Source organism: Dromaius novaehollandiae, chromosome 21 (assembly GCF_036370855.1).
Source record: "Dromaius novaehollandiae isolate bDroNov1 chromosome 21, bDroNov1.hap1, whole genome shotgun sequence".
NCBI lineage: Eukaryota > Metazoa > Chordata > Aves > Casuariiformes > Dromaiidae > Dromaius > Dromaius novaehollandiae.
In genome coordinates this window covers 8,512,786-8,540,717 of record NC_088118.1, presented here as the reverse complement: position 1 = coordinate 8,540,717, position 27,932 = coordinate 8,512,786, and the positions used below count along the sequence as shown (strand labels likewise).

At 60.5% G+C, this 27,932-nt stretch overlaps 2 protein-coding genes and 1 long non-coding RNA gene across 6 annotated transcripts; 2 read left to right on the top strand and 1 right to left on the bottom strand.

The window, feature by feature from the left end:
* The first annotated feature begins 1,401 nt into the window (after positions 1-1,401).
* Positions 1,402-10,084, top strand: ESAM (endothelial cell adhesion molecule). Of its 2 annotated transcripts, none has more exons than XM_064524365.1 (7): positions 1,402-1,532; positions 6,515-6,672; positions 6,779-6,992; positions 8,710-8,865; positions 9,011-9,133; positions 9,298-9,356; positions 9,484-10,084. In XM_064524365.1, exons 1-7 carry the CDS (start codon positions 1,487-1,489, stop codon positions 9,856-9,858), a joined length of 1,131 nt encoding a protein of 376 aa, XP_064380435.1. In that variant the 5' UTR covers positions 1,402-1,486; the 3' UTR covers positions 9,859-10,084. The 2 variants fall into 2 exon arrangements, with proteins under 2 accessions (XP_064380435.1, XP_064380434.1); XM_064524364.1 differs by having other exon boundaries at positions 9,218-9,356.
* A 1,840-nt stretch (positions 10,085-11,924) lies between these two features.
* Positions 11,925-25,862, bottom strand: LOC112979350 (sperm surface protein Sp17). 2 transcript variants are annotated; one of them, XM_064524366.1, is made up of 5 exons: positions 25,768-25,862; positions 25,228-25,393; positions 23,882-23,952; positions 13,732-13,947; positions 11,925-12,246 (listed from the first exon to the last, which is right to left on the bottom strand). In XM_064524366.1, exons 2-4 carry the CDS (start codon positions 25,379-25,381, stop codon positions 13,741-13,743), a joined length of 432 nt encoding a protein of 143 aa, XP_064380436.1. In that variant the 5' UTR covers positions 25,382-25,393; positions 25,768-25,862; the 3' UTR covers positions 11,925-12,246; positions 13,732-13,740. The 2 variants fall into 2 exon arrangements, with proteins under 2 accessions (XP_064380436.1, XP_064380437.1); XM_064524367.1 differs by having other exon boundaries at positions 11,925-12,243.
* LOC112996651 (uncharacterized) lies at positions 25,534-27,877 on the top strand. Of its 2 annotated transcripts, none has more exons than XR_003262513.2 (4): positions 25,534-26,162; positions 26,302-26,421; positions 26,885-27,371; positions 27,447-27,877. It is a non-coding gene; the product is annotated as an uncharacterized LOC112996651 (long non-coding RNA). The 2 variants fall into 2 exon arrangements; XR_010392525.1 differs by having other exon boundaries at positions 25,534-26,167.
* The last annotated feature ends 55 nt before the right edge of the window (positions 27,878-27,932 follow it).

Sequence of the window (27,932 nt, the reverse complement as noted above, 5' to 3'; positions counted from 1 at the left end):
CGCGCCGGGATTAACCCCCCTGTCCGGCTCCGAGGGACGGATCCTTCCCGGGATCGCCGGGCAGGCAGATGGGGCCGGCGGCCGGGAGGGGAGGGAAAAAAACCCTGGAAGCGGCGTCCTCCCTGGGGGTCCGATCCACCCCCCGTCTTTCCCTCCCCGCTGCCTCCGGCCGTAAAACTGGGGTAAGGAAACCGCTCGCGCGCCGAAACGGCCTTTTGGAAGGACGGACGCGGGTTTTCGGCGGCCAAATTAGACGTTATGGAGAATTAAGCGGTATTTAAACCACGTCGGGGGCCTCGGGATGAGCAGGGTCCCACTGCATCCTGCTCTGGGCCTGAGTGTTTTAGGGCAAAAAGCCCCTAAATGGGGCAAAATCGCCCGCTGTGGGCCGTTCCAGCCGGAGCGGCATGGGGCTGCCCCCGGAGCAGATTTATTTACCGATTTAATAATATTAAATGAGATCAGTCTAATATTATTATAATATTTATTATTATAATAATAATTATTATAGTATTTAGTATTATATTTATTATTATTGCAAGTACGGCAATTATTATTGCGCTTATCATTGCATTTAATATTGCATTTCTTATTGCAATTATTGCTGCATTTAATAGTGCATTTCGTATTGCAATTATTGCTGCATTTAATAGTGCATTTAATAGTGCATTTAATAGTGCATTTATTATTGCAATTATTGCTGCATTTAATATTGCATTTATTATTGCATTTATTATTGCAATCATTGTTGCAATTATTGTTGCAATTATTGATGGATTTATTATCACATTTAACATCACGTTTAATATCATGGCATTTAATATTTTCGCATTTAATATTATCGCATTTACTATTATATTATCGCATTTAATATTATTGCATTTAATATTGCATTTATTATTATTGCATTTAATATTATTATATATATTTTATATTATTATTATTATTATTATTATTATTATTATTTTTATTTTTATTATTATTATTCTATGGGGCGGGGAAAGGCCGGGCACGGCGGAGGTCGGGGGGGGGGGGGGGATCGCTCAGCCCCCGCCGGCCCCAAAACCTCGCAACCTTCCCCCGAAACGTCGGGGTGCGGGAGGCGAGGATGGGGCGGAGGCCACGCCCCCACCACCTCGGAGGCCACGCCCCCACCACCTCGGAGGCCACGCCCCCACCACCTCGGAGGCCACGCCCCCAGCGCGGAGGCCACGCCCCCCAGCGCGGAGGCCACGCCCCCCGGGGAGAGGATCGCGCCCCCCGGAGAGGTGGCCGCGCCTCTGGTGCGGCGGCCACGCCCCCGCGGCGGAGGCCACGCCCCCGCGGCGGAGGCCACGCCCCCGCGGCGGAGGCCACGCCCCCACCTGCGGGGCCGCCCCACCTGGGCGCCGCCCCCCGCCCCGCTCCGCCGCCGCCGCCGCCGCTGCCGCCGCCGCCGCCGCCGCTGCGGCACCTGCTGCGCTGCGAGCGGCGGCGGCGCGGGGCCATGAGGGCGCTGGCGGCGGCCGCGCTGGCGCTCGCCGCGCTGCTGGGTGAGCGGGGCGGCACCGGGACCGGCGGGGGCCGCGCACCGGGGCGGGGGGCACCGCGGCGGGCGGCGGGCGGGCACCGGAGCCGCCGCGAGGGGCGATTTGGCCGAGCGACCGGGCGGGTTTCCCCCCGCCGGGGCCCGGAGCATCCCCGGGGCACCGCGCTCGGCCCGAAATGGGGCAATAAACCCGTTAACGGGGCTTACGGGCGGCTTTTCCCTTAATTTTTTTACTATCGGGAAGGTTTTTTCCGCTACCGGGGACGTTAAACGCTCCCGTGGGTCCCGCCGGGCAACGTATATATATTAAGTAAATATATCGGGCAATAGATATATAAAAAAAGTAAATATATATATATATATATATTTATTTATTTATTTATCGCCTCGTCCCGCGGGGTGTAAAAACCGGGGGGGGGGGAAAAAACCCCCAAAACTGCAAAAAATCGGCGGCGGCGTCGGGGTTAAAGCGAGCCGGCCGGCCGCTATCTCTAGCGAAGCGGCGTTTTTTTGGGTTTTTCCTTTTTTTTTTTTCTTTTTTTTTCTTTTTTTTCCCTTGGATTTGACTCTCCGGAGGATACGGCCGCTTTTCGGCCCCCGGGTCGTGAGAAAAGCGGCCGGGGATTTTTCCCAACGGACCTCGCTCCCGGGACCCGGCGACTCCTATCTGCTCGGTTATAAATAGCGCGGGCGCAGGGCACGGCCGGTGCCGCTTCCTCGGAGAGGTCCGGGGGGGCAAAAAAGCAAAAAAAAAAGAGGAAAACCCCCCCAAAAAAGCCGTTTTCTTGACCTTTCCGCCGGGCTCGGGGGCAGTTTTTCCGGGCGGCTTGGCCGCGCACCAGCCCGCCGCGATCACGTTCGATCGAAGCTCTCGGTTTAATTTCTGTCTCGGTTTCACGGCGCGTAATCGCCTTAATCCTATCGAGCGAAGGCAAAAACCCCCCCTCCTCTTCCTCCGCTTTTAATTCCCCCATATTTAATAGCTCCGAGGGTGGAAAATTGGGGTTGCCGGGAAAAAACGCTCAAGGATGGGTTATTCGGAGGGGTTTTGCCGGGTTTCGGGGTCGGACGTCCTCAGCGGGGGAAAAACGGCGGAGCGGGGGAATTTGGGGGGTTGTAGGGCCCGGCGGCGAGGGGAAAACGAGGCAGGATTACGTTTACGGCCCGGCGTCCGGGCGTTTCCATTTGCCCCCTGGTTTCGCTGCCTTTTCGGGGCCGTTTCCCCCCAGATCGGGTCTGTCGGGATTAATTTTTCGAGCCGATTAAAGCCTTAGGGGATTGGAGGCGGCAAGGTGGCGAAAGCCGGCGCCGGCGCCAACGGGAGCCCCAGGCTCGGCCTTCCTCGCCTCGAGGAAGAGGAGCGCCGGGGCCGGCGCTCGAGCTCGGGCCCGCCGCGATGCCGCTTTTTCATCCGGCCTTTCGCAACGTGAGATCGATTCCCCAGGAAACGGGCGGGTTTGGAAGATAACGTTCTCCGGAAACCCCCCCCCGTCCTGAGGGTTACAGCTTGTCCCGACGCGCTGGGGGTGCAGGGAAAGGAGCCGGGATCGTCCGCATTGCCGCACGGTGCCGAGGTGCCTGGGGAATTGCGCCGATTCTCTCAGCACTGCGGCGGTGGGGTGACATTTGGCCGGTCGTCATTAGGTTTCAGAGTTAACGCACCCCAACGATGACAAAGGGAGCTTGGCCTGCGGCAGAGCGGCTGTTTTTTCTACTAATTGGGTGGTTTCCAGAGCTGTAGGTCGCGCTCAGCCCTCTAAAAGCCGAAATGGCATCGGCAGCACCAGCGATGTCCCTTTTTTCTCAGCAATCAAAGCGAGCCCCCCCACCAAAATGGGGGGGGGACACTTTCCCCTCCCCAAATTAAGCAGAAAGCGGGGTTTTTCTCCCGGTTTTTCAACCAACGGCTCCCGAGGCGAAGGGGGCACCCGGTTTTTGGGGCGACGGTGCCACGGGAAAATCAGCCCGGCGGTTCCCGCGGGGTGTCGGGCTCCCCAAATAACCCCGAATCGTCTCAGGGCGGGGGCGGGGGGTGTTCGTGCCTATTCATCCCTTGGGAAAAGCCCTCCTGATCCCCCCCCCCCCCCCGCTCCTTCCCCGGCTCTGGAAAAAACAACTCTTCAAGAAAATATTTCCTCCCGGTGCCAGCCGCTCGCATGCCTTAAATGGCCCGAAATAGGGCGATTTTAATGTTTAATAACAGCGGGGGGGGGGGGGGGGAACCGGGTGAGGGCGGCCGGCTTCGCCCTCCCCCCAATCCCAAATTTTCCTTAGACGCCCGGAGCATCCTCCAAACGGCTCCTTGGCGCTTCCCCAAGCCGGGGGGGGGGGGGGGGGCCGAGCACGGGGGCCTTTGGCAGGAAATCCTGCAGGTGTTGGGCCTCCGCCGGGGAAAAGCCGTTTCTCGGGAACAAAAAGGGGGGAAAAACGTGCGGTTTCCCACTCGGGAAGATTTTGCGGATTGTTTTTTTTCCCCCCCTTTCCTGCAGTTTTAAGCTGCCCTTTGCCGGCTTTTCCCGGCCGCCCCAGCAGGGATTTATCGAGAAGCGGTCGAGTCGCCCCCTTTTCCGCCGATCCCACTGCTCCCGGTCGGCTTTATGCCGGGAAGCTCTCGGAAATGGGAATCCGGCACCTGCAGCTTGCCTAAAATCCCCCGTTTTAGGCAAGCAATCGCCTGCGGTCAGGGCCGGCGGGTGCCTACGCTTAGCCGATTTTTCCGGCTCCCCACCCCGGTTTTCCCTGGAAAACTAATCCGAGCAACTTGAAGCATCCGGAGGGGCCGAGCAACCACGGGGCTGATTTCAAAGCTGCATTTCGGCTTTTATTTCGAAATATCGGGATATAGTTTGAAATATCGGGATATAGTTTGAAATACCGGGATATAGTTTGAAATATCGGGATATAGTTTGAAATATCGGGATATAGTTCGAAATATCAGGATATAGTTCGAAATATCGGGATATAGTTTGAAATATCGGGATATAGTTTGAAATATCGGGATATAGTTTGAAATACCGGGATATAGTTTGAAATATCGGGATATAGTTCGAAATACTGGGATATAGTTCGAAATACTGGGATATAGTTCGAAATATCAGGATATAGTTCGAAATATCGGGATATAATTCGAAATATCGGGATATAGTTTGAAATATCGGGATATAGTTCGAAATATCGGGATATATTTCAAAAAATCAGGATAAATTTCGAAATATCAAGATACATCTCAATGCCGCCAGGGCCAGAAATGTCAGGTTTTCGCCCGTTTTCCCCCTCGGCGGGACTTAAGGTTTTAAGCGCTTAGGACGGGCTTAGCTATTCTTAGGGCCGGAGCGCGGCGGCTTTTCCCTGGGGGACCCGGGCTCGATCCGGGCTGGCGGCGGGGGGGGTTTAACCTTCACTCCGGCGGGCGCCGGGGGGGTTTAGGCGGAGGCGGCTTTCGGCGGCCGCATTGTCTCGGCCGGTTATCGGCCCGCGGCAGCGTTTCCTGCCCAGGAGCCGCGCGAGGAGCCGCCGGGATCCGTTACGGATGTCTGGGCAGGGGAAGGGAAAGAAAAAAAAACGGATGCGCCAAGGAGGCTAAAAATACCCCCGGGAATTTGTCCGCCCTGGAAAAAAGGGGATGGTGCAGGGCGGTTTTCGGCGGGGGGGGATAATTCGGGGGGGGAGACGTCGAGCTCGGCGCCGTTCTTGCGACACATCCCGATTTTTCCCGTGCCTAAATGCTGATTTATTTTCTCCCCCCTCCCAGAAAACTGGTGGCCGGTGTCGCGGGAGGGGGACGGGGGTGACGGCACCGAGCGCGGGGTAATGGGCGCCCGGGGCGGGGGCACCCGCTCGCCGAGGGGCGAAATGATGGAGCCGCTCGTTCACGCTTGGGTGCCGTCTCGGGGGATCGATGGCCTCGGCCGGCTGCTTCGCGGGGCCCCGGCGCGGGAAAAAACGACCTGGCACGGGAAAAAAACACCTGATGCGGGAATAAACCACCTGACGCGGGAAAAAAACCACCTGGCACGGGAAAAAAACACCTGATGCGGGAAAAAATCACGTGGCGCGGGAAAAAACACCTAGCGCGGGAAAACGCCCCGGCGCGGGAAAACGCCCCGGCACGGGAAAACGCCCCGGCGCGGAAAGGCTGCTCATCCCCCCCCCAAGCCCGTGGCAGATCCTGGGGGAAGCCGAGGCGAAGCGTTTCCAGGCCGACCTGCCTTGAGGAGATTACTTTCCCGTTGATCCTTCCTTGGCAGCGCTGGGGAATAATCTCCGTGCCGGCAGCGCGCGGCCTCGCTGCCCCCGTGGGCTTTTTCCCGGCCTGGGGGCGAGCGTCACCGTCCCCCCCATCCTCATCGCCTGGTTTTGGGGGGGAATATCAGCCCGGGATGGGAAAGGGGATGTTTTTGGCTGTGAATTCATCACGCTCCGGGTTTTTTCCCGGTGTCGGAGCGAAGCGGCGCAGGCGGCCTCAGGGCAACGCGGGTCACCTATAAATACAGCCGGCGGCTTACGGAGGGGCCCAAACCACGGGGCGGGCGCTGCTGGGTGCCCGGGGTGCTGCGTCGTGCTAGATGGGTGCCCCCCCCCCAAAAAAATGGGTCTGGTCCCGGGGGGGAAGGAGACCGGGTGCATTCGGGAGTGAGCGGGCGGAGATTGCAGCAGGGGCGTCGAGCGCCTTTTCCTGCCGGCGCCGGCTCTTTTGTTCGCCGGTCCGGGGCGGGGGGGGGGAAACGGCCCCCGTCTATTGTGTCACGTCCTCCCCACCATGACCGGAAACGGCCCCCTTCCCCGCCCAAAAAACGCGGCTAAACGGGCCAGGAAAAAAACAAAAAACCAAAAAAACAATCCTAGGAGATGATCACAACCGGGGTACACAAATTTTTCCCCTTTTTTTCCTCCCCTTTTTCCCATTTAAGATGGGTAAAAAGGGAGGTTCGGCTCGCCGGGGTGTGGATCGACGTGATTTATTTTGTTTCTCGGGGCCCCCGGCAGGTCCGGCGGCGGCGATGCTGGAGGTGCACGTGGCGAGCGGCTCCGTCTTCGCCGTGGAAGGGCGCCCGGCGGTGCTGCCCGTGTGGTACACGAGCCGCTCGCAGAAGAAGCCCTACGTCACCTGGCTGCTGCACAAGCCCGACGCCGACCCCTTCCAGGTCGGGCGCCGGGACGTCGGAGCTGGCACCAGCTGCGCGTCGCGGCGTTAATTCCCCGGAAAGGGTTTTTTTCCGGGTCTCCATCGGGTCTTTTTGCTCTCGGCAGATCTTGACCTACCTGGACGGGGTGGTGAAGGTGGAGGAGAGCGACCTGAAGCGCCGCATCAGCTTCCTCTACCCGGTGCTCTCGCACAACCTCTCGGTGCTCATCAACGGCACGCAGGAGCACGACTCGGGCCAGTACATGTGCACCGTCAACGTGGCGGATGACTCCAGCAGCACGGGCAAGAACGTCGGCGTCATCAACCTCACCGTGCTGGGTAAGGCGGGCGGCGCGGGAGAACTCCGGGGCGTTTTCCCATGGTGGCGTGGGAAAATCTTGGGGTGTTTTCCCACGGTGGCATGGGAAAAACCTTGGGTGTTTTCCCACGGTGGCATGGGAAAATCTTGGGGTGTTTCCCCATGGCGGCGTGGGAAAATCTTGGGGTGTTTCCCCATGGCGACGTGGGAAAATCTTGGGGTGTTTTCCCACGGTGGCATGGGAAAAACCTTGGGTGTTTTCCCATGGTGGCGTGGGAAAGTCCTGGTGCGTTTTCCCACGAGGCATGGGAAAATCTTGGGGTGTTTCCCCACAGGGGCATGGGAAAATCTTGGGGTGTTTTCCCATGGTGGTGTGGGAAAATCCTGGTGCATTTTCCCACAGTGGCATGGGAAAATCTTGGGGTGTTTTCCCATGGTGGTGTGGGAAAATCTTGGGGTGTTTCCCCATGGCGGCGTGGGAAAGTCCCGGGGGCATTTTCCCACGGTGGCATGGGAAAACCTTGGGTGTTTTCCCACAGTGGCATGGGAAAATCATGGGGCATTTTCCCACAGTGGTGTGGGAAAATCTTGGGGTGTTTTCCCACGGTGGTGTGGGAAAATCTTGGGGTGTTTTCCCACGGTGGCGTGGGAAAATCTTGGGGTGTTTTCCCACGGTGGCATAGGAAAAACCTTGGGTGTTTTCCCACAGTGGTGTGGGAAAATCTTGGGGTGTTTTCCCACGGTGGCATGGGAAAATCTTGGGGTGTTTTCCCACGGTGGCATAGGAAAAACCTTGGGTGATTTCCCACAGTGGTGTGGGAAAATCTTGGGGTGTTCCCCCATGGCGACGTGGGAAAATCTTGGGGTGTTTTCCCACGGTGGCGTGGGAAAAACCTTGGGTGTTTTCCCATGGTGGCGTGGGAAAGTCCTGGTGCGTTTTCCCACGAGGCATGGGAAAATCTTGGGGTGTTTCCCCACAGGGGCATGGGAAAATCTTGGGGTGTTCCCCCATGGCGACGTGGGAAAATCTTGGGGTGTTTTCCCACGGTGGCATGGGAAAATCTTGGGGTGTTTCCCACGGTGGCATGGGAAAGTCCCGGGGGCATTTTCCCACGGTGGTGTGGGAAAATCTTGGGGTGTTTTCCCACGGTGGCGTGGGAAAATCCTGGGAGTCCTGGGGGCATTTTCCCACAGTGGCATGGGAAAATCTTGGGGTGTTTTCCCACGGTGGCATGGGAAAATCTTGGGGTGTTTCCCACGGTGGCATGGGAAAGTCCCGGGGGCATTTTCCCACGGTGGCGTGGGAAAAATCTTGGGGTGTTTTCCCACAGTGGCATGGGAAAATCATGGGGCATTTTCCCACAGTGGTGTGGGAAAGTCTTGGGGTGTTTTCCCACGGTGGCATGGGAAAGTCCCAGGGGTGTTTTCCCACAGTGGTGTGGGAAAATCTTGGGGTGTTTTCCCACGGTGGCGTGGGAAAATCCTGGGAGTCCTGGGGGCATTTTCCCACAGTGGCATGGGAAAATCTTGGGGTGTTTTCCCACGGCAGCGTGGGAAAGTCCTGCTGCATTTTCCCACGAGGCATGGGAAAATCTTGGGGTGTTTTCCCACGGCGGCGTGGGAAAATCCTGGGGCCTTTTCCCACGCCACCATGGGCAAGTCCGGGGGGCGTTCTCCCACGGCGGCGTGGGGAAACGCCCCCGCGCCCGCCGCCGCTGAAGCCGTGCCCGTCCGCAGTGCCGCCGGCCGCCCCGGCTTGCCGGCTGCAGGGCAGCCCCGCCGTGGGGGGCAACGTGACGCTGAGCTGCGCCTCGCGCAAGGGCAAACCGCTGCCTTCCTACCAGTGGCAGCGCGCCGCGCCCGCCGCCCAGGTCTTCTTCCCGCCGATGCAAGGTGAGGCCAGGGGGAAAACGGGGGGGGAAAAAGAGGGAAAAAGCGCTGTCGGTGCTGCCGGCGCCGGTCGCGGTCACCTTAACTCTGCCCTCGCCGGCGAGAGGCGGCCGGGGGGGCAGCGGCACCGAGGTTTCTCCCCCCGCAGACCGCGCCAGGGGCACCCTCAAGCTGACCAACCTCTCGCTGGACATGTCGGGCGTCTACGTGTGCGCGGCGGAGAACCGGGCCGGCTCGGCCACGTGCAACGTCACCCTGGAGGTGCTCTCGAGTGAGTAGGCGTCCGCGCGTCCCTGCGTCCGTCCGGGAGCGGGGGCAGCGGGGGTCCCGCTCACGCCGCCGCGCCGCCCGGCAGGCAGCAACGCGGCCGTCGTCGCCGGCGCCGTGCTGGGCTCCCTGGTGGGCTTCGGCCTCCTCGTCTTCCTCGGCTTGCAGCTCCGCGTCTACCGGCGGAAGAAGCGGGACGGGCAGGAGGAGGCGGCCAACGAGATCAAGTGAGCTGGCCGGGGGTGGGGAGGGGGGGACATCCCGGGGTCCTCGGAGCCCGGATTCGGTGGGTGCTGAGGCGCCGGCGGGTTTTCCCGCCCGCTTCCCGCCGCTCCGCTCGTTTCTCCTCCGCAGGGAAGACGCCGTGGCTCCCAAAAGCCTGGCGTGGGCCAAAAGCGCCGCGCCGGACGCCGCCTCCCGCACCAGCACCCTGTCCTCGGCGCCGGGCGCCCGCCCCAAGCTCGAGGGCCCCCGCGCCGCCTCCGACGCCGCCTCCGACGGCCCGGCCAACGGCACCGCCGGCTCGCGGGGCCGCCGGCCCCAGGGTCCCCCCCGCCACCGCCCGCCGCCCGCCGCCGCCGGCCTGGCCAGGATGGGTGCCGTGGCCGTCATGGTGCCGGCGCAGAGCCAGGCCGGCTCCCTGGTGTGACCCCCCCCCCGCCCGAAAAACCCACCCCACCCCTTTATTTCGATTTTTTGGGGTTTTTTTTTTTCCCCTCAGCTTTCTAACGCGGGGCTCGCGCTTTTTTAACAGCCACCCAAAACCCTCTATATCGCTCTTAATTTTTTTTTTGGGGGGGGGTAGCAATTAATTTTTAGCCCTGTAGGATACTAACTGCTCTCGCAGCCCCGGCCGCGGGGGGGGATTTTTTTTTTGTGCGTTTTTTTCTTTTTTTTTTATGTACGATTTGAAATGTAATATTTTTCATAAAAGCATTAAAAGCGTTGGGGTTTTTTTTTTGATGTAGCTATCGTTTTTTTGTCGGCCCCCGGGCGGAGGGGGCTGCCGGAGCGGGCGTGCTGCCCCAGCTCTTGCTTTTTGGGGGGGTTTTGGGGGGGTTTATGTGGCCCCCGGTGATGTCACGCGGGCCGGTGGCCTGTCCGTCCCTCGAGGTCGCCCCGTGGGACGTGTCCGTGCGTCCGTCTCCGTGGCGTCGCACCGGCCGCCCCGTGTCGTGGTGCCACCAGGGTTGGGTGGTGGCACGGCATCTGGCCCGTGCCGCTGTGACGTCACACCGGCCATCACACGTCCATCAGTGATGTCACAGTGGCCAGCTCACACCTGGATGATGTCACACTGGCCATCACACGTCCACCAGTGATGTTGGGCCATCCAGGACCCATGGATGACATCACACCAGCCATCACACGTCCACCAGTGATGTTGGGCCATCCAGGACCCATGGATGACATCACACCAGCCATCACACGTCCACCAGTGATGTTGGGCCATCCAGGACCCATGGATGACATCACACCGGCCATCACACGTCCACCAGTGATGTTGGGCCATCCAGGACCCATGGATGACATCACACCAGCCATCACACGTCCACCAGTGATGTTGGGCCATCCAGGACCCATGGATGACATCACACCAGCCATCACACGTCCACCAGTGATGTTGGACCATCCAGGACCCATGGATGACATCACACCAGCCATCACACGTCCACCAGTGATGTTGGACCATCCAGGACCCATGGATGACATCACACCGGCCATCACACGTCCACCAGTGATGTTGGACCATCCAGGACCCATGGATGACATCACACCAGCCATCACACGTCCACCAGTGATGTTGGGCCATCCAGGACCCATGGATGACATCACACCAGCCATCACACGTCCACCAGTGATGTTGGGCCATCCAGGACCCATGGATGACATCACGTGAGCCATCACACATCCACCAGTGATGTTGGGCCATCCAGGACCCATGGATGACATCACACCAGCCATCACACGTCCACCAGTGATGTTGGACCATCCAGGACCCATGGATGACATCACACCGGCCATCACACGTCCACCAGTGATGTTGGACCATCCAGGACCCATGGATGACATCACACCAGCCATCACACGTCCACCAGTGATGTTGGGCCATCCAGGACCCATGGATGACATCACACCGGCCATCACACGTCCACCAGTGATGTTGGACCATCCAGGACCCATGGATGACATCACACCAGCCATCACACGTCCACCAGTGATGTTGGGCCATCCAGGACCCATGGATGACATCACACTGGCCATCACACGTCCACCAGTGTGATGTCACACCAGCAGACTCACACCTGTAGGACATCGTGGTGGCCATCACACGTCCACCAGTGATGTTGGACCATCCAAGCCCCACATGTATGACATCACGCCAGCCATCATACATCCATCAGAGGTGTCACACCAGCCAGCTCACGCCCGTATGACATCATGGTGGCCATCACAGGTCCATCAGTGACATCACACCATCTGCCTCTCAGCTGTATGACATCACAGCGGCCGTCTCCCACCCATCGGTGACCTCACACCACCCGACGCACACCCGTATGACATCATGCCGGCCGTCGCACGGCCGTGAATGACATCACACCACCCGACTTGCGGCTGTAGAAGCTCACCCCGGCCAACACGCCTCCCCCCATGGTGCCACGCTGCCCGACGTCACGCCTCCATGACGTCACGCCTCCATGACATCACGCCTCCATCGGTATGACATCACGCCCCGTCAGCGTGACCTCACGGCGGTCGCGGGGGGCCGGGAGAGCCCAAGGAAAGGCGGCGCCTCGCACGCGGATGTTTATTGGCGGCCCGAGGCGGCCGGGGCGGGGGGGGGGACATGCACACCGGCGCGGGGGACGGGACCGGGCCCCGGGGGGGACCCGGCGGGCACCGGCGTGGCGTGGGGCGGCCCGGCGGGCGCATGCGGGGGCCAGCTCGCCGGGGGCTAAAAAAGGCTTAACGAGCCGCGGGGCCCCGGCGGGGTGGGGGTGGGGGGCGAAGCGGGGGGGCCGGCACGGCGGGGAGGGCGCGGGCGTCCAGCGGCGGGGCCACGGCTGGCGGGCGGCGTGGCGGCGCGGGGGGGCTCCGGCCGGCGCCTGGCGGCTGCTGCAAGCAAGGGAGAGAGGGGTCAGCGTCCCTGCCCGCACCCCTGCCTGCATCCCTGCCTGCATCCCTGTGTGCATCGTGCCGCTGCCTGCATCCTGCCTGCATCCCTAGTGCATCCTGCGTCCCTGCCTGCATCCCTGCCTGCATCTTGCTGCTGCCTGCATCCCTGCCTGCATCCCTACTGCATCCTGCATCCCTGCCTGCATCCCTGCCTGCATCCCTGTGTGCTTCTTGCTGCTGCCTGCATCCCTGCCTGCATCCCTAGTGCCTCGTGCATCCCTGCCTGCATCCCTGCCTGCATCCTTGTGTGCATCTTGCATCCCTGCCTGCATCCTGCCTGCATCCCTGACAGCATCCCTGTGTGGACCCTGCCCCTGCCTGTGTCCTGCCTGCATCCCTAGTGCATCCCGCATCCCTGTCTGCATCCCTGTGTGCACCCTGCCCCTGCCTGCACCCTGCCTGCATCCCTGCCTGTGTCCTGCCTGCATCCCTAGTGCATCCCTGCCTGCATCCCGCCGCTGCCTGCATCCTTGTGTGCATCTTGCCGCCACCTGCATCCCTGCCTGCATCCCTGTGTACACCCTGCCCCTGCCTGTGTCCTGCCTGCATCCCTAGTGCATCCCGCATCCCTGCCTGCATCCTGCCTGCATCCCTAGTGCATCCTGCATCCCTGGCTGCATCCCTAGTGCATCCTGCATCCCTGCCTGCATCCCTGCCTGCATCCCTGTGTGCATCTTGCCGCTGCCTGCATCCTGCCTGCATCCCTGCCTGCATCCCGCATCCCTGCCTGCATCCCTGCCTGCATCCCTGTGTGCACCCATTTCCCACCTGCACCCTTTTCCTGCCCCCTTTTTGGGCACCCAACCCCTGCCCGCACCCGCAGGCAGCCCAGCCCCAGCCCCAGCCCCCCCCCACCCCCCCCCGGGGCAACCAGCCCCCAATTTCGGGGGGGGGGGGGGGGGAATCCAGCCCCCCGACGGTTCCCGTTTCCCATCCCGGGAAAAGCCCAGCTCTGCCGGGTGCTGCATCCCGGCGGCATCCCGGCCCCCCCCCCCCGCCCTTTGGAGCGCGCCGTGGGATCCGCTCGATTTCCCGGCTCCTGCCGGGAGACGGTGACACAGAGCTTTTAAAAATAGCGTGTGCCGAGGCGAGGCGGCCGGGGCGGCGTTGCTAAGGGAGAGCCGCGACTCCCCATCCGGGCCTTGGAATTAGGGCAAGGCCGGGCCTGGAAAATGGAGGGAAAAAAAAAAGGGAAAAAGGGAAAAAGGCGGAAAAAAAAGGCGGAAAAAGCCCCAAAGCCCCTTTCGCCCCCGGCCCCGGCTTCGAAACCACCCCGGCTCGGGAGGTTGCACGATGTTGTCTTTGCAAATCGGGGCAGCCAAGAAGAGCCCAAGGCGGGGGGGGGGATTTGGGGGGACAGAACGACGCCGAGGTGATGGAGGGGATCAAAAAAAGGGGGTTTTTTAGCCCAAAAAGTGCCCTCACCCGGCCCGGCTAGTCGCCGTTGCGGAGGTCGCCCACGCGGGTGCTGTTGGCGCACTCGGCGTCCTTGCTTTTCCGCTCGATCTCGCCGCCCTTTATCTTCTTCCGAGTCATGTGGCCGCGGAAGCTGGCCTGGATCTTGGCGGCGGCGGCGTTGGCGTCGGGGTCGTCCAGCGGGATGTCCAGGATGTCCTCGTCCAGCTTCGTGCACGCTCCCTCCTGCCAACCGGGCGGGAAAACCGGGATCAAGCCCCCCGGATCGGCCCTCTGGGGAGGAATCTCAGCTTCCCGCTGCGGCTCCCGGCGGGAAAAGGCGCCGCGGCCGGAGCCCCGGAGCGGGGCCGCGGGGGCGAGCCGGGACGCCGGATTTAGCGCCGGAGGCTGCGAACTCCTCGGCGTTTTATACCCGGGGAAAGGGAGGGGGGGGTAAAAAAAAATAAAACCACCCACCCCGGCACGATTCGAGGCGGCGAAAATAGACGGGGGATGAATCACGCGCCGGTCTAGACCCCGGGGGGGGGAAATCAGCCCCCTCCCATCCATCCGGAGCGGGATGGAGAAGGGGGAAAATCCCACCTGGAGCAGCTTAAATAAATCACTGCACCTCACTCCACCTGCAGCCTGGCCGGGGTGGGGGTTAAATTCAAGCCGGACTCGTGAAATTGGGGCTGATTTGGGGGGTTTTAGGGTGTCTACGAGGGTGGCGGCGAGGCCCCCCCCCCCCCCCCCCGGGCCCTGCCCCGGCCGTGACATGTAACGAAAGCCGCCGGGCTCTGCCATCAATAATTAAGAGCGCGGCGAAACAGGATCGCCCCGGATGAGCGGAAACGAATGCAGAGGGGAAAAAGAAAAAGGGAAAGGAAAAAAACCCCCCCCCGAGAGCCGGCGGCGGGGGGAGGAAGATGAGGGGCTGGCTGAAGGCAAAGGCGGCTTTTCCGCGCCGCGGCTGCTCCTCTTCCTCGCCGGCCCGGCTCCCTGCCCCGCGCCAGCCCGGCTTTTTTTTGGGCGGCTTTAAAGGACTTTGGAGAGTTCGGCTTGTTTGCGAAGCCCGAATTTTATTCTGCGAGAGAATAAAATCGAAAGCGGGGGGGGTAAAAACGAGCGGAGCCGGCTGCTGCCGAGGCTACCGGCTGTTGCATGGAAACCAGTAAGGCCCAGTATAGCTGCGGCGGACCAGTTCACGCCGTGCTCCGACCAGTCCGTGGGGGCCGTTTAAGTGATATATTCGCGGAGGAAAGGATATATTTGGGGTAGGAGCCTCCCCGGGAGGGCGGCTCCGGTGGGGAGAGCCGGACCCGTCGCCCGCGCGGGAGGAAAAGCAGCCGAAAGGGGGGAAGGAAAAAAAAAAACGAGGGGGATTTTCTGCCGGATCGGCTCCCCGAACTGGCTCGGGAGCCAGGTGAGGTCGCCCCTTTCCTAGGAAAAGCCCCCCAAAAATCGCCTGCGGAGCCTTTTTGCGGTGAGCTCGAGTGATATAAGGTGACCCCCCCCCCCCCCCCGTGGGGAGACGGAAAAGGCCACCCGCCGAGCCGGGGTTTTCCTTGGAAAAATGCCCGCCGGCAAATTCCTCGGTGCCGGGTCAGGGGGGTCAAGGAGGGGGGGGGGATGTCCCTGTCCTCGGGCTGCCGGGACTGGGGGGCACCGGCTGGCAAAGCAGGACCAGGACCCCCCCCCCTCCGCCCCGATCGCCCGGAGCTGGGAAGCAGCGAGGGGAAAAACCCCCAAATCGGAGCGTGGGAAAAAGGTCGCGGGGCTCCGGCGGCCGCGCGGAGCCGGCGAAACGCCGGCGCACGTGGGATGCGCGGGGGCTCGGGCGGCGGTTTGGCGATCGCGGGTGCCGAGGAGACCCCCCCCCTTAAAAATACCCCCCCCCGCAGCGTCCATCACCCCCTCCCACACCCCAAACCCCACCGGCGTGGGAAGCGCCGGGGCTGCAAACATCGGGCTGGCGTTGGCGTGCGCATGGGAGGGCTGAGAAAGGGGGGGGAAAAAAAAAAAATTAAATTCGAAAAAAGCCCCCAAAAAAGGCCTAAATCCCCCCCCCCAGGCCGGCGCGGCTACGCACGTTGCAGCAGTCCATGGTGGAGGCCACGGTGATGGGCGGCCGGAGGGCGAGAGGTGCCGCGCTGCTCTCCCGGGCGCCCCGCTTGCAGGTGCCAAGTTGAGCGGAGCTGCTTGCCTACGTAATGCCGCGCTGCGCCGCGAGCCTATCAGACCCGCACCGCTCCTCGGCAGCCTGCCGGGGCCCCCTTCCTTTTTTTTTCCCCTCCTTTTTTTTATTTTTTGCTCCTTTTTTCCCCCCTCCTCTTTTTCCCCTCCTCTTTTTCCCCCTCCTCTTTTTCCCCCTCCTTTCTTTTTCCTCCTCCTTTTTCCCCCTCCTTTTTTCGCCTTTTTTCTCCTCCTCTATTTCTCCTTTTTTCCCCCTCCTTTTTTTCCCCCTCCTTTTTTTCCCCCTCCTTTTTTTCCCCCTCCTTTTTCCCCCTTCCTTTTTCCCCCTTCCTTTTTCCCCCTCCTTTTTCCCCCTTTCTTTTTCCCCCTCCTTTTTCCCCCCTCCTTTTTCCCCCCTCCTTTTTCCCCCTTCCTTTTTCCCCCTCCTTTTTTTCCCCCTCCTTTTTTCCCCCCTCCTTTTTCCCCCCTCCTTTTTCCCCCCTCCTTTTTCCCCCCTCCTTTTCCCCCCCTCCTTTTTTTCCCCTTTTCCCCCTCCTTTTTTCTCCCTTTTTCCTCCTTTTGTCCCCCTTTTTTCCTTTATTCCCCCTTTTCCCCCCCTTTTTCCCCTTTATTTTCTCCCCTTTTCCCCCTTTTTCTCCTTTCCCCCTTTTCCCCTCTTTTCCCCCTTTTCCCTCCTTTTTCTCCTTTCCCCCCTTTATTCTCCCCTTTTCCCCCTTTTCTCTCCCTTTCCCCCCTTTATTCCCCCTTTTCTCTCTTTCTTTTTCCCCCCTTTTCGCCCTTTTTCTCCTTTTCTCCCTTTTTCTCCTTTTTCCCCCTTTCCCCCTTTTCTCTCCTTTTCCCCCCTTTATTTCCCCTTTTCTTGTTTTTCCCCCTTTTCTCCTTTCTCTCCCTTTTCCCCCTTTTCCCCCTTTTTCTCCTTCCCCCCTTTTTCTCCTTCCCCCCTTTTTCTCCTTTTCCCCTTTTCTCTCCTTTTTCCCCCTTTATTTCCCCCTTTTTCTTTTCCCCCCATTTCTCCCTTTTCCCCTTTTTCTCCTTTTTCCCCTTTTCCCCCTTTTCTCTCCTTTCCCCCCTTTATTCCCCCCTTTTTCTCCTTTTTCCCCTTTTCTCCCCTTTTTCTCCTTTCTCTCCCTTTTTTCCCTTTTCCCCCTTTTTTCTCCTTTCCCCCTTTTTCTCCTTTTCCCCCTTTTCTCTCCTTTTCCCCCCTTTATTTCCCCCTTTTCCCCCCTTTTTCCCCCCTTTATTCCCCTTTCCCCCCCTTTTTCCTCCTTTCCCCCCCCTCCTCACCCCATTTTCCCTCCCCAGCATCTCCCCTCGCTCCCAACTCCCTCGCACCGCCCAAAGGCGCAGGCAGCCCACGGCCGCCGCCGGCAAATATTCCCAGGGCCGACACGGAGGGTGCGAAAATAACCCCAGGCGGGGAGGGATGCTCGGAGCGATGCTCCGACGTGGCTGATTTAATAATTCCCCCCCGTTTGCACCGATTTGGGGTGAAATATTTGCTGCGGGACGAAGCCCGGAAGGGTTAACGGGGGTAATGTGAATTTTTCGGTGCCTGATGCTCAGGGATGCTGGATGCGGTGAGGGGAAAAACTTTCCCGCAGGGAGATGCTCAGGGCTTCGGATCGGGGCGTCCCGGCTGCCCTGCGTTATCCGGAGGGTTTTTTTTCCACCGAAACGAAGGGAAAAACTTCCCGGCGAGGCCAGGAGCCCCCGAGCGGGGCCGATCGCCCCCTCCCCGCGCCGCCAGCTCAGCCTCGCCGGCGCAGCCGGCTCTGACCTAGTTTTCGGAGCTGCCTCCCCCCCGCCCGCCCCCGGCACGGCGCTCCGGGAAAAGGGCTCCGACCGGCAGCCCGGGATGCGCCGAAATGTGGGTCTGGCCCGCGGGGGCCGTTCGGAGCGATGCTCTGGATGAGCTCACCTCTGGATGAGGGGTTTTTTTTGGCTAAGTCCATCCAGCTTTTTCCGCTCGCTGGGAGCGTTTGATCCCCAAAACCTCGGGGGTTTCCGGGGAAAGGAGAGGGGCCAAAGCAGCCCCGGGGGTTTTCCAGCCCTCTGCGCCGCTCTGGTCGGAGAGGGGCTGCTTCCGAAGGCGGCTTTCGTCCTCGGAGCGCCGCGGCTGCGGCAAAGCCCGGGAGCCCCTTGGGGCTGGTGGGGTGAGATGCACGGCCCCGGGGCGAGATGCATCACCCAAGGGTGAGATGCGTGGTCCCAGGACAAGATGTATGGTCCCAGGGTGAGATCCATGGTCCCAAGGTGAGATCCATGGTCCCAGGGTGGGATCCGTGGCCCTGGAGTGAGATGCACATCTGCAGGGCAAGATGCTTCACCCAAGGGTGAGATCCATGGTCCCAAGGTGAGATCCATGGTCCCAAGGTGAGATCCATGGTCCCAAGACGAGATGCATGGCCCCAAGGAGAGACGCATGGTCCCAAGGAGAGACGCATGGTCCCAAGGTGAGATCCATGGTCCCAAGACGAGATGCATGGTCCCAAGACGAGATGCATGGCCCCAAGGAGAGACGCATGGTCCCAAGGAGAGACGCATGGTCCCAAGGTGAGATCCATGGTCCCAAGACGAGATGCATGGTCCCAAGGAGAGACGCATGGTCCCAAGGTGAGATCCATGGTCCCAGGGTGAGATCCATGGTCCCAAGGCGAGATGCATGGCCCCAAGGAGAGACGCATGGTCCCAAGGAGAGACGCATGGTCCCAAGGTGAGATCCATGGTCCCAGGGTGAGATCCATGGTCCCAAGGTGAGATGCATGGCCCCAAGGAGAGACGCATGGCCCCAAGGAGAGACGCATGGTCCCAAGGAGAGACGCATGGTCCCAAGGTGAGATCCATGGTCCCAGGGTGAGATCCATGGTCCCAGGGTGAGATGCATGGCCCCACGGAGAGACACATGGTCCCAAGGAGAGACGCATGGTCCCAAGGTGAGATCCATGGTCCCAGGGTGAGATCCATGGTCCCAAGGTGAGACGCATGGTCCCAAGGTGAGACGCATGGTCCCAAGGTGAGACGCATGGTCCCAAGGTGAGATCCATGGTCCCAAGGAGAGATCCATGGCCCTGGGGCAAGATGCATGGTCCCGGGGTGAGATGCACATCTGCAGGGTGAGCTGCATCACCCAAGGTGACATGCATGGTCCCAGGGTGACATGCATGGTCCAGGGGCAAGATCCATGGTCCCAGGACATGACGCGTGGTCCCGGGGTGAGACGCGTGGTCCCAGGACAAGACGCGTGGTCCCAGGACGAGCTGCCCAGCCTCAGGGTGATGGGCACAGCTCCGGGGCGAGACGCCCGGTCCCACGGCGAGACGCCCGGTCCCGGGGTGAGACGCGCGGCCCCGGCCCGAGGGCCACCCTGCCCGTTTCCACCCCGGAGCCCCCCGCCGCCGCCTTCCCGCGCTCGCCTCTAATCCCGGGCTTGGGAGTTGCTAAGCAACTGCACAACTCGCCGGCTCCGCGTGCCGATGCTGGCTCCGTCCCGCTCCGAAACGCTCCCGGGGACGCGGGCAGCGGCCGTCCCATGTCCCCCCACCGCGGGTGGGTGTCCCACAGGCTGTGCCTCTCCCCCTGCCCCATAGCGCCGTCCCGGAGGGGACGAAGCAGACGTGAGCCCCAGCTGGGCTTTGGACGTGGCTCCTCATCCCTCCTCGGCTGCTGGTAAGAGGCCATCGAGATGCTCCTTCTCGGGGCATCTGGTGGCTTCAGCCTGCTCCTTTGCCATCTCCATCGCTATCAGTGTCACCACCACCGCTCCCGTCACCACCCCCAACACCACGGCCATCCCCATCCCCGCCATCATCACCGTCCCCACGCCCGTCGCCTCCCCACCACTGTCACCATCCCCATCGTGGTCCCCAGCCCTGCCGTCCTTACCTTGCCCATCGCCGTCACCTCCCCACGGCTGCCACCATCCCATCCCCATCCTGATCGCCATGCCCATCGCTGTCATCGTCACCATCCCCAGGCCCATCACCTCCCTTCCGCTGTCAAACCCCATCACCTTCTCCATCCTCCTCTCCATGACCTTCTCCATCCTCCTCCCCATCACCTTCTCCATCCTCCTCTCCATGACCTTCTCCATCCCCATCACCTTCTCCATCCTCCTCCCCATCACCTTCTCCATCCTCCTCCTCATCACCTTCTCCATCCTCCTCTCCATGACCTTCTCCATCCCCATCACCTTCTCCATCATCCTCCCCATCACCTTCTCCATCCTCCTCCTCATCACCTTCTCCAGCCCCATCCCCATCACCTTCTCCATCCTCCTCCTCATCACCTTCTCCATCCTCCTCCCCATCACCTTCTCCATCCTCCTCCCCATCACCTTCTCCATCCTCCTCCCCATCACCTTCTCCATCCTCCTCCTCATCACCTTCTCCATCCTCCTCCCCATGACCTTCTCCATCCCCATGACCTTCTCCATCCCCATCACCTTCTCCATCCTCCTCCCCATCACCTTCTCCATCCCCCTTCTCATCACCTTCTCCATCCCCATCACCTTCTCCATCCTCCCCCCCATCACATTCTCCATCTCCATCACCTTCTCCATCCCCATCACCTTCTCCATCCTCCTCCCCATCACCTTCTCCATCCTCCTCCTCATCACCTTCTCCATCTCCATCACCTTCTCCATCTCCATCACCTTCTCTATCCTCCTCTCCATGACCTTCTCCATCCTCCTCCCCATCACCTTCTCCATCCCCATCACCTTCTCCATCCTCCCCCCATCACCTTCTCCATCCTCCTCCCCATCACCTTCTCCATCCCCATCACCTTCTCCATCATCCCCCCATCACCTTCCCCATCTCCATCACCACCTCCATCTCCTTCCCATCACTGTCACCATCGCCATCATCATCCCCATCCCCATGACCTTCTCCATCCCTATTCCCATCCCCACCACCATCCCCATCCGCTCTCCCCCTCCAGCTCCCCATGTGGCATCCGAACCCAACCATTCCCATTCCCACCCCATCCATCCCCATCCCAGCATTCCCATCTCCAGCTCCCGGCCGCAACGGCCCGGCTGCTCCGAGGCGACTCGGGAGCCGTCCCATCTCCGACCACGCTGCCGAGTCCCCAAACCAGCCCCTGACCCCGGGCCACCCCGAGCCGCCTCCGGAGCGGCACGGAGGCGGCGAGCGCGTTCTCCCAGCCCGGAGACGGCGGATTTTTTTGGGATTTTTTTTTCCCCCCTCCTCCCCGGCGGCGGCCGCGCTCGCGGGAACAGGCTGCTTTCCAAGCATCCCTCGATGCCGTTCGCCCGGCAGAGCCGCTTCCGAGCGCCGCAAATGCCACCTCTTCCCACCAGCGCCGGGAAAAAATAGCTCCTCTCGCGCTCCGCGCCGCGCCGCGCTAAAAAAAACCCCTTTTCCCGGCTTTTTCCGCAGCCTCGGGCCGCGGCCTGCGCTCCCGGCGCCGGGGAACGGGCAAAATCGGGGGGATTTTTTTCTTTTTTCCTTTTTTTCTTTTTTTCCCGGTGGGATTTTTTGGGGGGTCGGGATGTAGCCGGAGCCTCCCTCCTCCGCCGGCCCTGGCAGAGGCTCCCGCTGCGGAGGCGGCCGGCGGATGCCGGAGCGTTTCTGATCGCTAATATCGGCTTGAGCCGCCGCCAGCCTGGGCGGTTTGGGGGGGGGTTTTTTGGGGGTGTTTTAGGTTTTTTCCCCCGTTTTCCAGGCTGCTGCTCGCGGCGAGTTCAGCAGCGCCGGCGGGGTCGGCCCACGGAGCCGTTTGCTGGCCCCGGTGATGCTAAACCTCCTATTTTTCGGTTTTCTCCCCCAAAAAGCGGAGGGGAGGGCAGGCCGAGCGGCTGCTCCGGGGCAGCGGAGGCAGGAGGAGGCAGGGAAGGAGGGAAGGAGGCAGGGAGGGAGGGAGGGGGCCGGGGCGGCTGCCAGCTCCTTCCCGCGCCGCCTTCCTGTTTTCGGCGGGGAGCGACGAGGTGCCCCGGCGCCCCGAGCGGGGGCGAGTGCTGCTGCGGCGCAGATGGCGGCGGGGGGGCCGGGGGGGCCGGGGGGGCTGGGGGGGAAAAGGGAAGAAAAAGAGAGAAAAGAGAAAAAAGAGAAAAAAGAGAAAAAAAGAAAAAATAGGGAAAAATAGGGAAAAATAGGAAAAAATAGGAAAAAAAGAAAACCGTACCAAAAAAAATTAAGAAAAATAGGAAAAAGAATAGGAAAAAAAGAAAACCGTACCAAAAATAGAAAAAAGGGAAAAATAGGAAAAAAATAGGAAAAAAGAAAAACGTACCAAAAATAGAAAAATGGGAAAAATGGGAAAAAAGGAAAAATGGAAAACCATAGGAAAAAGAGAAAAAAGGAAAAAAGGAAAAAGAAAAAATAGGAAAAAGAGAGAAAAAGTAAGTAGAAAAAGGGAAAAAGGCAAAAAGAAAAAAGGCAAAAGAAAAAATAGAGAAAATAGAAAAAAGGAAAAAAGAAAAAAGAAAAAAGAAAAAAGAAAAAATAGAAAAAATGGGAAAAAGTAGAAAAAGGAAAAGGAAAAAAGAGAAAAGGCAAAAGAAAGAATAGAGAAAATAGAAAAAAGGAAAAAAAGAAAAAATAGAAAAAATAGAAAAAGTAGAAAAAGGGAAAAAGGAAAAAAAGGCAAAAGAAAAAATAGAGAAAAGAAAAAAAGAAAAAAGAAAAAATTGAAAAAAATAGAAAAAAGGGAAAAGGGAAAAAAGAAAAAATAGAAAAAGGAAAAAAGGAAAAAGACAAAAAGGAAAAAATAAAAAAAGGGAAGAAAGGAAAAAAGGAAAAAGACAAAAAGGAAAAATAGAAAAAGGAAAAAAGACAAAGGATAAAAGAAAAAAGGAAAACGGAAAAAGGAAAAAATAGAAAAAGGAAAAAAGAAAAATAGAAAAAATAGAAAAAGGAAAAAAGAAAAAGGAAAAAAGAAAAAGGAAAAAAGAAAAAAGAAAAAGAGAAAAAAGGAAAAAGGAAAAAAGGAAAAAAGAAAGAGAGAAAGAAAAAATTGAAAAAATTGAAAAAAGGAAAAAGAAAAAATAGAAAAAGCAGAAAAAAAGAAAAAATAGAAAAAAGGAAAAAGGGAAAAAAGAAAACACAGAAAAAAGAAAACATAGAAAAAAAATAGGAAAAAAAGAAGAAAAGGAAAAAAAAAATCCCCAAAAAAGGGGAAAAAAGGGAGGCGGCGCAGGACGAGCGCTGAAGGCCCGCGGGCAGCTCGCCCCCCCCCCTCCCCATTCAGCCCCCCCGGTTTATTCCCCCCCCCCCCCCCGGTGCCCTGCCACGATTTTTTTCCCAGGGACAAAATATAGGGCGCCCCCCCCGCCCCCCCCCCCCCGGCCCCGCAGCTCCGAGGCAGCCGCCGGGGGGGGGGGGGGGGGGGAATCTGGGGCGAGCGCCGCAAATAGCAGCGGGGGCCCTCGGGGACCCCCCCCCCCCCAATTACCGGCACCGATTCATTAAGCGCTCATTAAACCGGGGGGGGGGGGGGGGCGTCCTCAAATCACTGCTTTTCACTTCGTATTATAGCCCCAAATTTGTGGGGGGGGGGGGGGTCGGGGGGGGGCGCTCTGCTTAAAAAAGGGGGTTATGGGTGGGGGGGGCAGGGGAAAAAAAGGTGCAATGGCCAAATTTGGTGGGTGACCGTCGGGGGGGGGTGGGGGGGTCATGGGGGGGCCCGTGGGAACCGGCGGCCGGATTTTCCCGTGGGGTCTGAGCTCGCTGGAGGCGGCCGGGAGGAAAGTCAAAAATCGCCAGTTTTTGGGGATTTTTTGGGGGGGAAAAAGCCCCGAATTGGGGTTTAATCTGTGGGGGGGGGGGGGGTGCGGGGGGGGGGTCAAGCCCAGCTGTCCCCCCGTCGGGCCCGCCAGCCCCGCACGGCCGCCTGGATGCGCACGGCGGCTCGGCGCCTTTTCTCATCTTCCTCCTCCTCCTCCTCCTCCTCCTCCTGCCGGGAAATGGGGGTGAGGGGGGGGGGGGGCGAGCGGGACCCCCCCTGCCCGGGGTGGGGGGGTTACCTGGGCGGGGGGGGGGCTGTCGCAGAGGTCCTCCAGGCGGCCCCCCCGCTCGGCCGGGTCGGCCTGGCTGCCTGCGGAAGGAAGGCGCCGTGGGCGGGTGCTGCCCCGACGCCGTGGTAGATGGGCACGCGGGGGGGGGGCGGGGGGGGGGCTAGGGGTATTTCCCCCCCCCCAACGGGATGGGGGCGCTCGGTGGGCCTGACGCCATGGGAGATGGGCACCACAGGGCAGGCCTGATACCACACGGGATGGGCACATAGGGCAGGCCTGATGCCATGGGAGATGGGCACCATGGGGCAGGCCTGATACCACACTGCATGGGCACACAGGGCAGGCCTGACGCCATGGGAGATGGGCACCATGGGGCAGGCCTGATACCACACTGGATGGGCACACAGGGCAGGCCCGACGCCATGGGAGATGGGCACCATGGGGCAGGCCTGATGCCACTGGGATGGGCACACAGGGCAGGCCCAACGCCACGGGAGATGGGCACCATGGGGCAGGCCTGATACCACATGGGATGGGCACATAGGGCAGGCCTGACGCCATGGGAGATGGGCACTATGGGGCAGCCTTGATACCCCCCAGATGGGCACACAGGGCAGGCCTGACGCCATGGGAGATGGGCACTATGGGGCAGCCTTGATACCCCCCGGATGGGCACACAGGGCAGGCCTGACGCCATGGGAGATGGGCACCATGGGGCAGGCCTGACACCACGGGAGATGGGCACTGTGGGGCAGGCCTGATACCACACTGCATGGGCACATAGGGCAGGCCTGATGCCACGGGAGATGGGCACTACGGGGCAGGCCTGATACCACACTGGATGGGCACATAGGGCAGGCCCGACACCATGGGAGATGGGCACCATGGGGCAGCCTTGATACCACACTGGATGGGCACACAGGGCAGGCCTGACGCCATGGGAGATGGGCACCATGGGGCAGGCCTGACACCACGGGAGATGGGCACTGTGGGGCAGGCCTGATACCACACTGCATGGGCACATAGGGCAGGCCTGATGCCACGGGAGATGGGCACTACGGGGCAGGCCTGATACCACACTGCATGGGCACATAGGGCAGGCCTGACGCCACGGGAGATGGGCACTACGGGGCAGGCCTGATACCACACTGGATGGGCACATAGGGCAGGCCCAACACCATGGGAGATGGGCACCATGGGGCAGCCTTGATACCACACTGGATGGGCACATAGGGCAGGCCTGACGCCACGGGAGATGGGCACCACGGGGCAGGCCCCACTTCCCCCAGGATGGGGATAGGGGTTTGCCGGCGCTGGGGGGGGCTGCGCGGTGGGGATGCAGCCGGGCCACTCACGCTCTCGCTCCTCGAGCAGCGCCTGGAAGTGCTCGGCAGCGAAGCCCACCACGTCCTGGGGCTGGGCCCGCAGCACCTCCCGCGCCAGCCCTTCCAGCAGGTTCCTGAAGCCGGCGGGCACCCGCAGGTGGGTGTTGGAGAAGGGGATGGCCATGTCCCGCCTCACCTGCGGGGACAGAACAGCGGCCCACGGCCACGGCGGCGCCGGGACTCGAACCCGCGACCCGCCGAGAGGTGCCGGGGGGGCGGGGGAGGGAGCCGCGCCGAGCCGCCAGGAGGCGCCGCCACCGCGCCTGCGCGCGCCTATAAATGCGCATGCGCGGCCGCGCCTCAGACAATGGCGGGGGGGGTGAGGAGGGAGAGGCGGGGGGCTCCGGCCGCTGCTCCAGACCCTGCTCCGGTTCCTTCCCGCTCCCCCGGGCCCTGACCCCGGTCCCGGCCCCTTCCCGCTCCCCGGGCCCCGGCCGCGGCCTTCTCCCGCCGCCCCGGGCCGCCGCCAGCCCCGCTCCCTTCCCTAGGCCGCGACCAGGCCGCGCTCACCGCTCAGGCCGCGCCGTTGCCTGGCAACCAGCCCCCCCCACCCCCCGCCTGCTTTCCCCCGGGCAACGGCGGGCTGCTCTGACGCGACGCCCTGGCCACGCCCCCTCTCGGCGGTGACCACGCCCTCTCCCGGCGGCAGCCACGCCCCTTCTCGGCGGCGGCCACGCCCCCCCACGTGCTGCCTGGCTCCTGGGGCAGCGCCGGGTGCTTCAGGCCGAGCCGCTGCCCCCGGGGTGGGGGGGATAGGGCCGGGGGGGGGTTATGGGACCCCCCCTTTGGGCACAACCCCTTGATTTTACCACTGTGGCATCGCCTGGCGCTGGGGGAAACTAAAATAACGCGACATCTAGGCCGACCTGTGCTGAAGAGGGAGCCGGAGGCCAAATATCTGTGCTGTAATGTGATTTTTCTCATTGTTTTTTGCCTCGCCAGCAGCTTTGCAAAGCCGCCGACGCCCCTGAGACGGTTTTGGAGGGGTTTCTGCTTTAACCGGGCCATTGCCAAGCTTTATTTTATATTTTTTTTACTTTCTAGGGGCAACGTTTCGCTTGGCATCCTGTTACGGGAACCCCCAGGAGCCACCGTGACTGTGTCCCTCCGTTGACGTCGCCTGGCGTCCCCACTGCCCTGCCCCGAGCCGGGGGGCTCCTCGGGGTAATATCCCACCCGCGGCTCCTCCACGGGCCACGGAGGCAGCGGGCGGCAAATCTGTGCTGCCCTGTTCCCAGCTGGGCCAGGGAAAAAAAAAAATCCGTGTCAGGCTCCAGGCGAGTTTTTTGGTGCCTCGGTTCTGCGCCGCTAAAATTAGCCGGAGCCGTTGCGGTGTCGCGCACGCCAAGCTGCTGCTCTAATCCCCTTCCTCCCAGCAGCTTCTGCTCTGACACACATTTGTCTTCGAGATCTCTTTTCTTTTTTAACCCCTGCTTTCCCGCAAGGAGAGAGACCCTCTGCGTGCAGAGGCGCCTTATCTGAAAGCACTCCCCCGGCTCCCCGAGCTGCTTCCGTATGGTTTTCCTCTGTTAAATTATCTCTGCCAGGTGTCGGCCGCTTATCCCTCCCCTTCGCGAGGCTCCGTAGGGCTCCCAAAAATGTGCCCGGCTTTTTTTTCTCCTTTCAGAGCCCTCTGGGAGATGGAAAACTGTCCTGCTCACGGCAGAGCGGCGCTCGGAGAGCCTGGGGCTGCGGGACGGCTGCTTTGGGGACGTCCGGCTCCGCAGCAATGACCGGCCAGCAGGTAAAACCCCGTGGCGCGGAGTCAGGGTGGCTTCACCGGCTCGAATGAGCCCCGTTCCCGGCAAGGAAAGGCCTCGCGAAGCGCCAACGGAGCTGGCGGGGTGTTTGGTGCCGGATCTGCCCCCCCTCCAGCTCCGTTTCAGGCTCTCCCTTCACGAGCATCTCTCGGGGCCGCGGGTGACGCCAGCTTTGCCCCCCTCCCGCCTACGCGGGCCGCCAGGGACCTGCTTGATGTCACCCGCGCCCGGGAGCTCCCGTGGCGCCAGATGGCCGAGCACGTGTTTGAGGTGAGGCGCGAGAACGGCCCCACGGCTTTTTTTTGCTGCTGTTTGAACCCAAAATGGCATCAGGAGCCCTGGAAAACTACAGAGGTGGGTGCAAAGCAGCAGGGAGGAGGTCAGGGTGGGAGACAGGGAGCTCGTGCTGACGGATGTTTCTCCCCCCAGGTCTGGAGTCCTGCTGGGTGACGCATCCAGTGCTGCGGCTTCCCAAATTGGGGAAGAGGAGGCTGAGCTGATTACTGGCCTCCTAATTAAACAACTCCCAGCTCCGCTTGGGCCTGAGGTTGAGAATTGGCTTCGAGAAAGCTCTAAGACAAGCGCCAGCCTCCGCCGTGGGAATCTCTCCCTTCGCTGCTGCTTCTGGGGGACGGAGAGGGCCGAACTGCCGCTTCACCCGGCCCGGACGCATGCGGGAGCCTTCAGCCAGTGACTGGGGGGGGGGAAAGAGGCAGATCAGAGCCCCCCGCCCTGAAAAAAAACTAAGTCAGACGTGGCCCACGCTGTGGCCGGGACAGTGATTTGCACAGGGCAAAATGCTGTGTTGTAGTCGAGTGCTGTGTATGTAGGAAACTGGTTTAATAAAGGATTTTAAAGTGGCTCGTTTAATTCTTTGGTCCTTTTCCCCTTGTTTCCCTCCCACCCGCCCCGTGT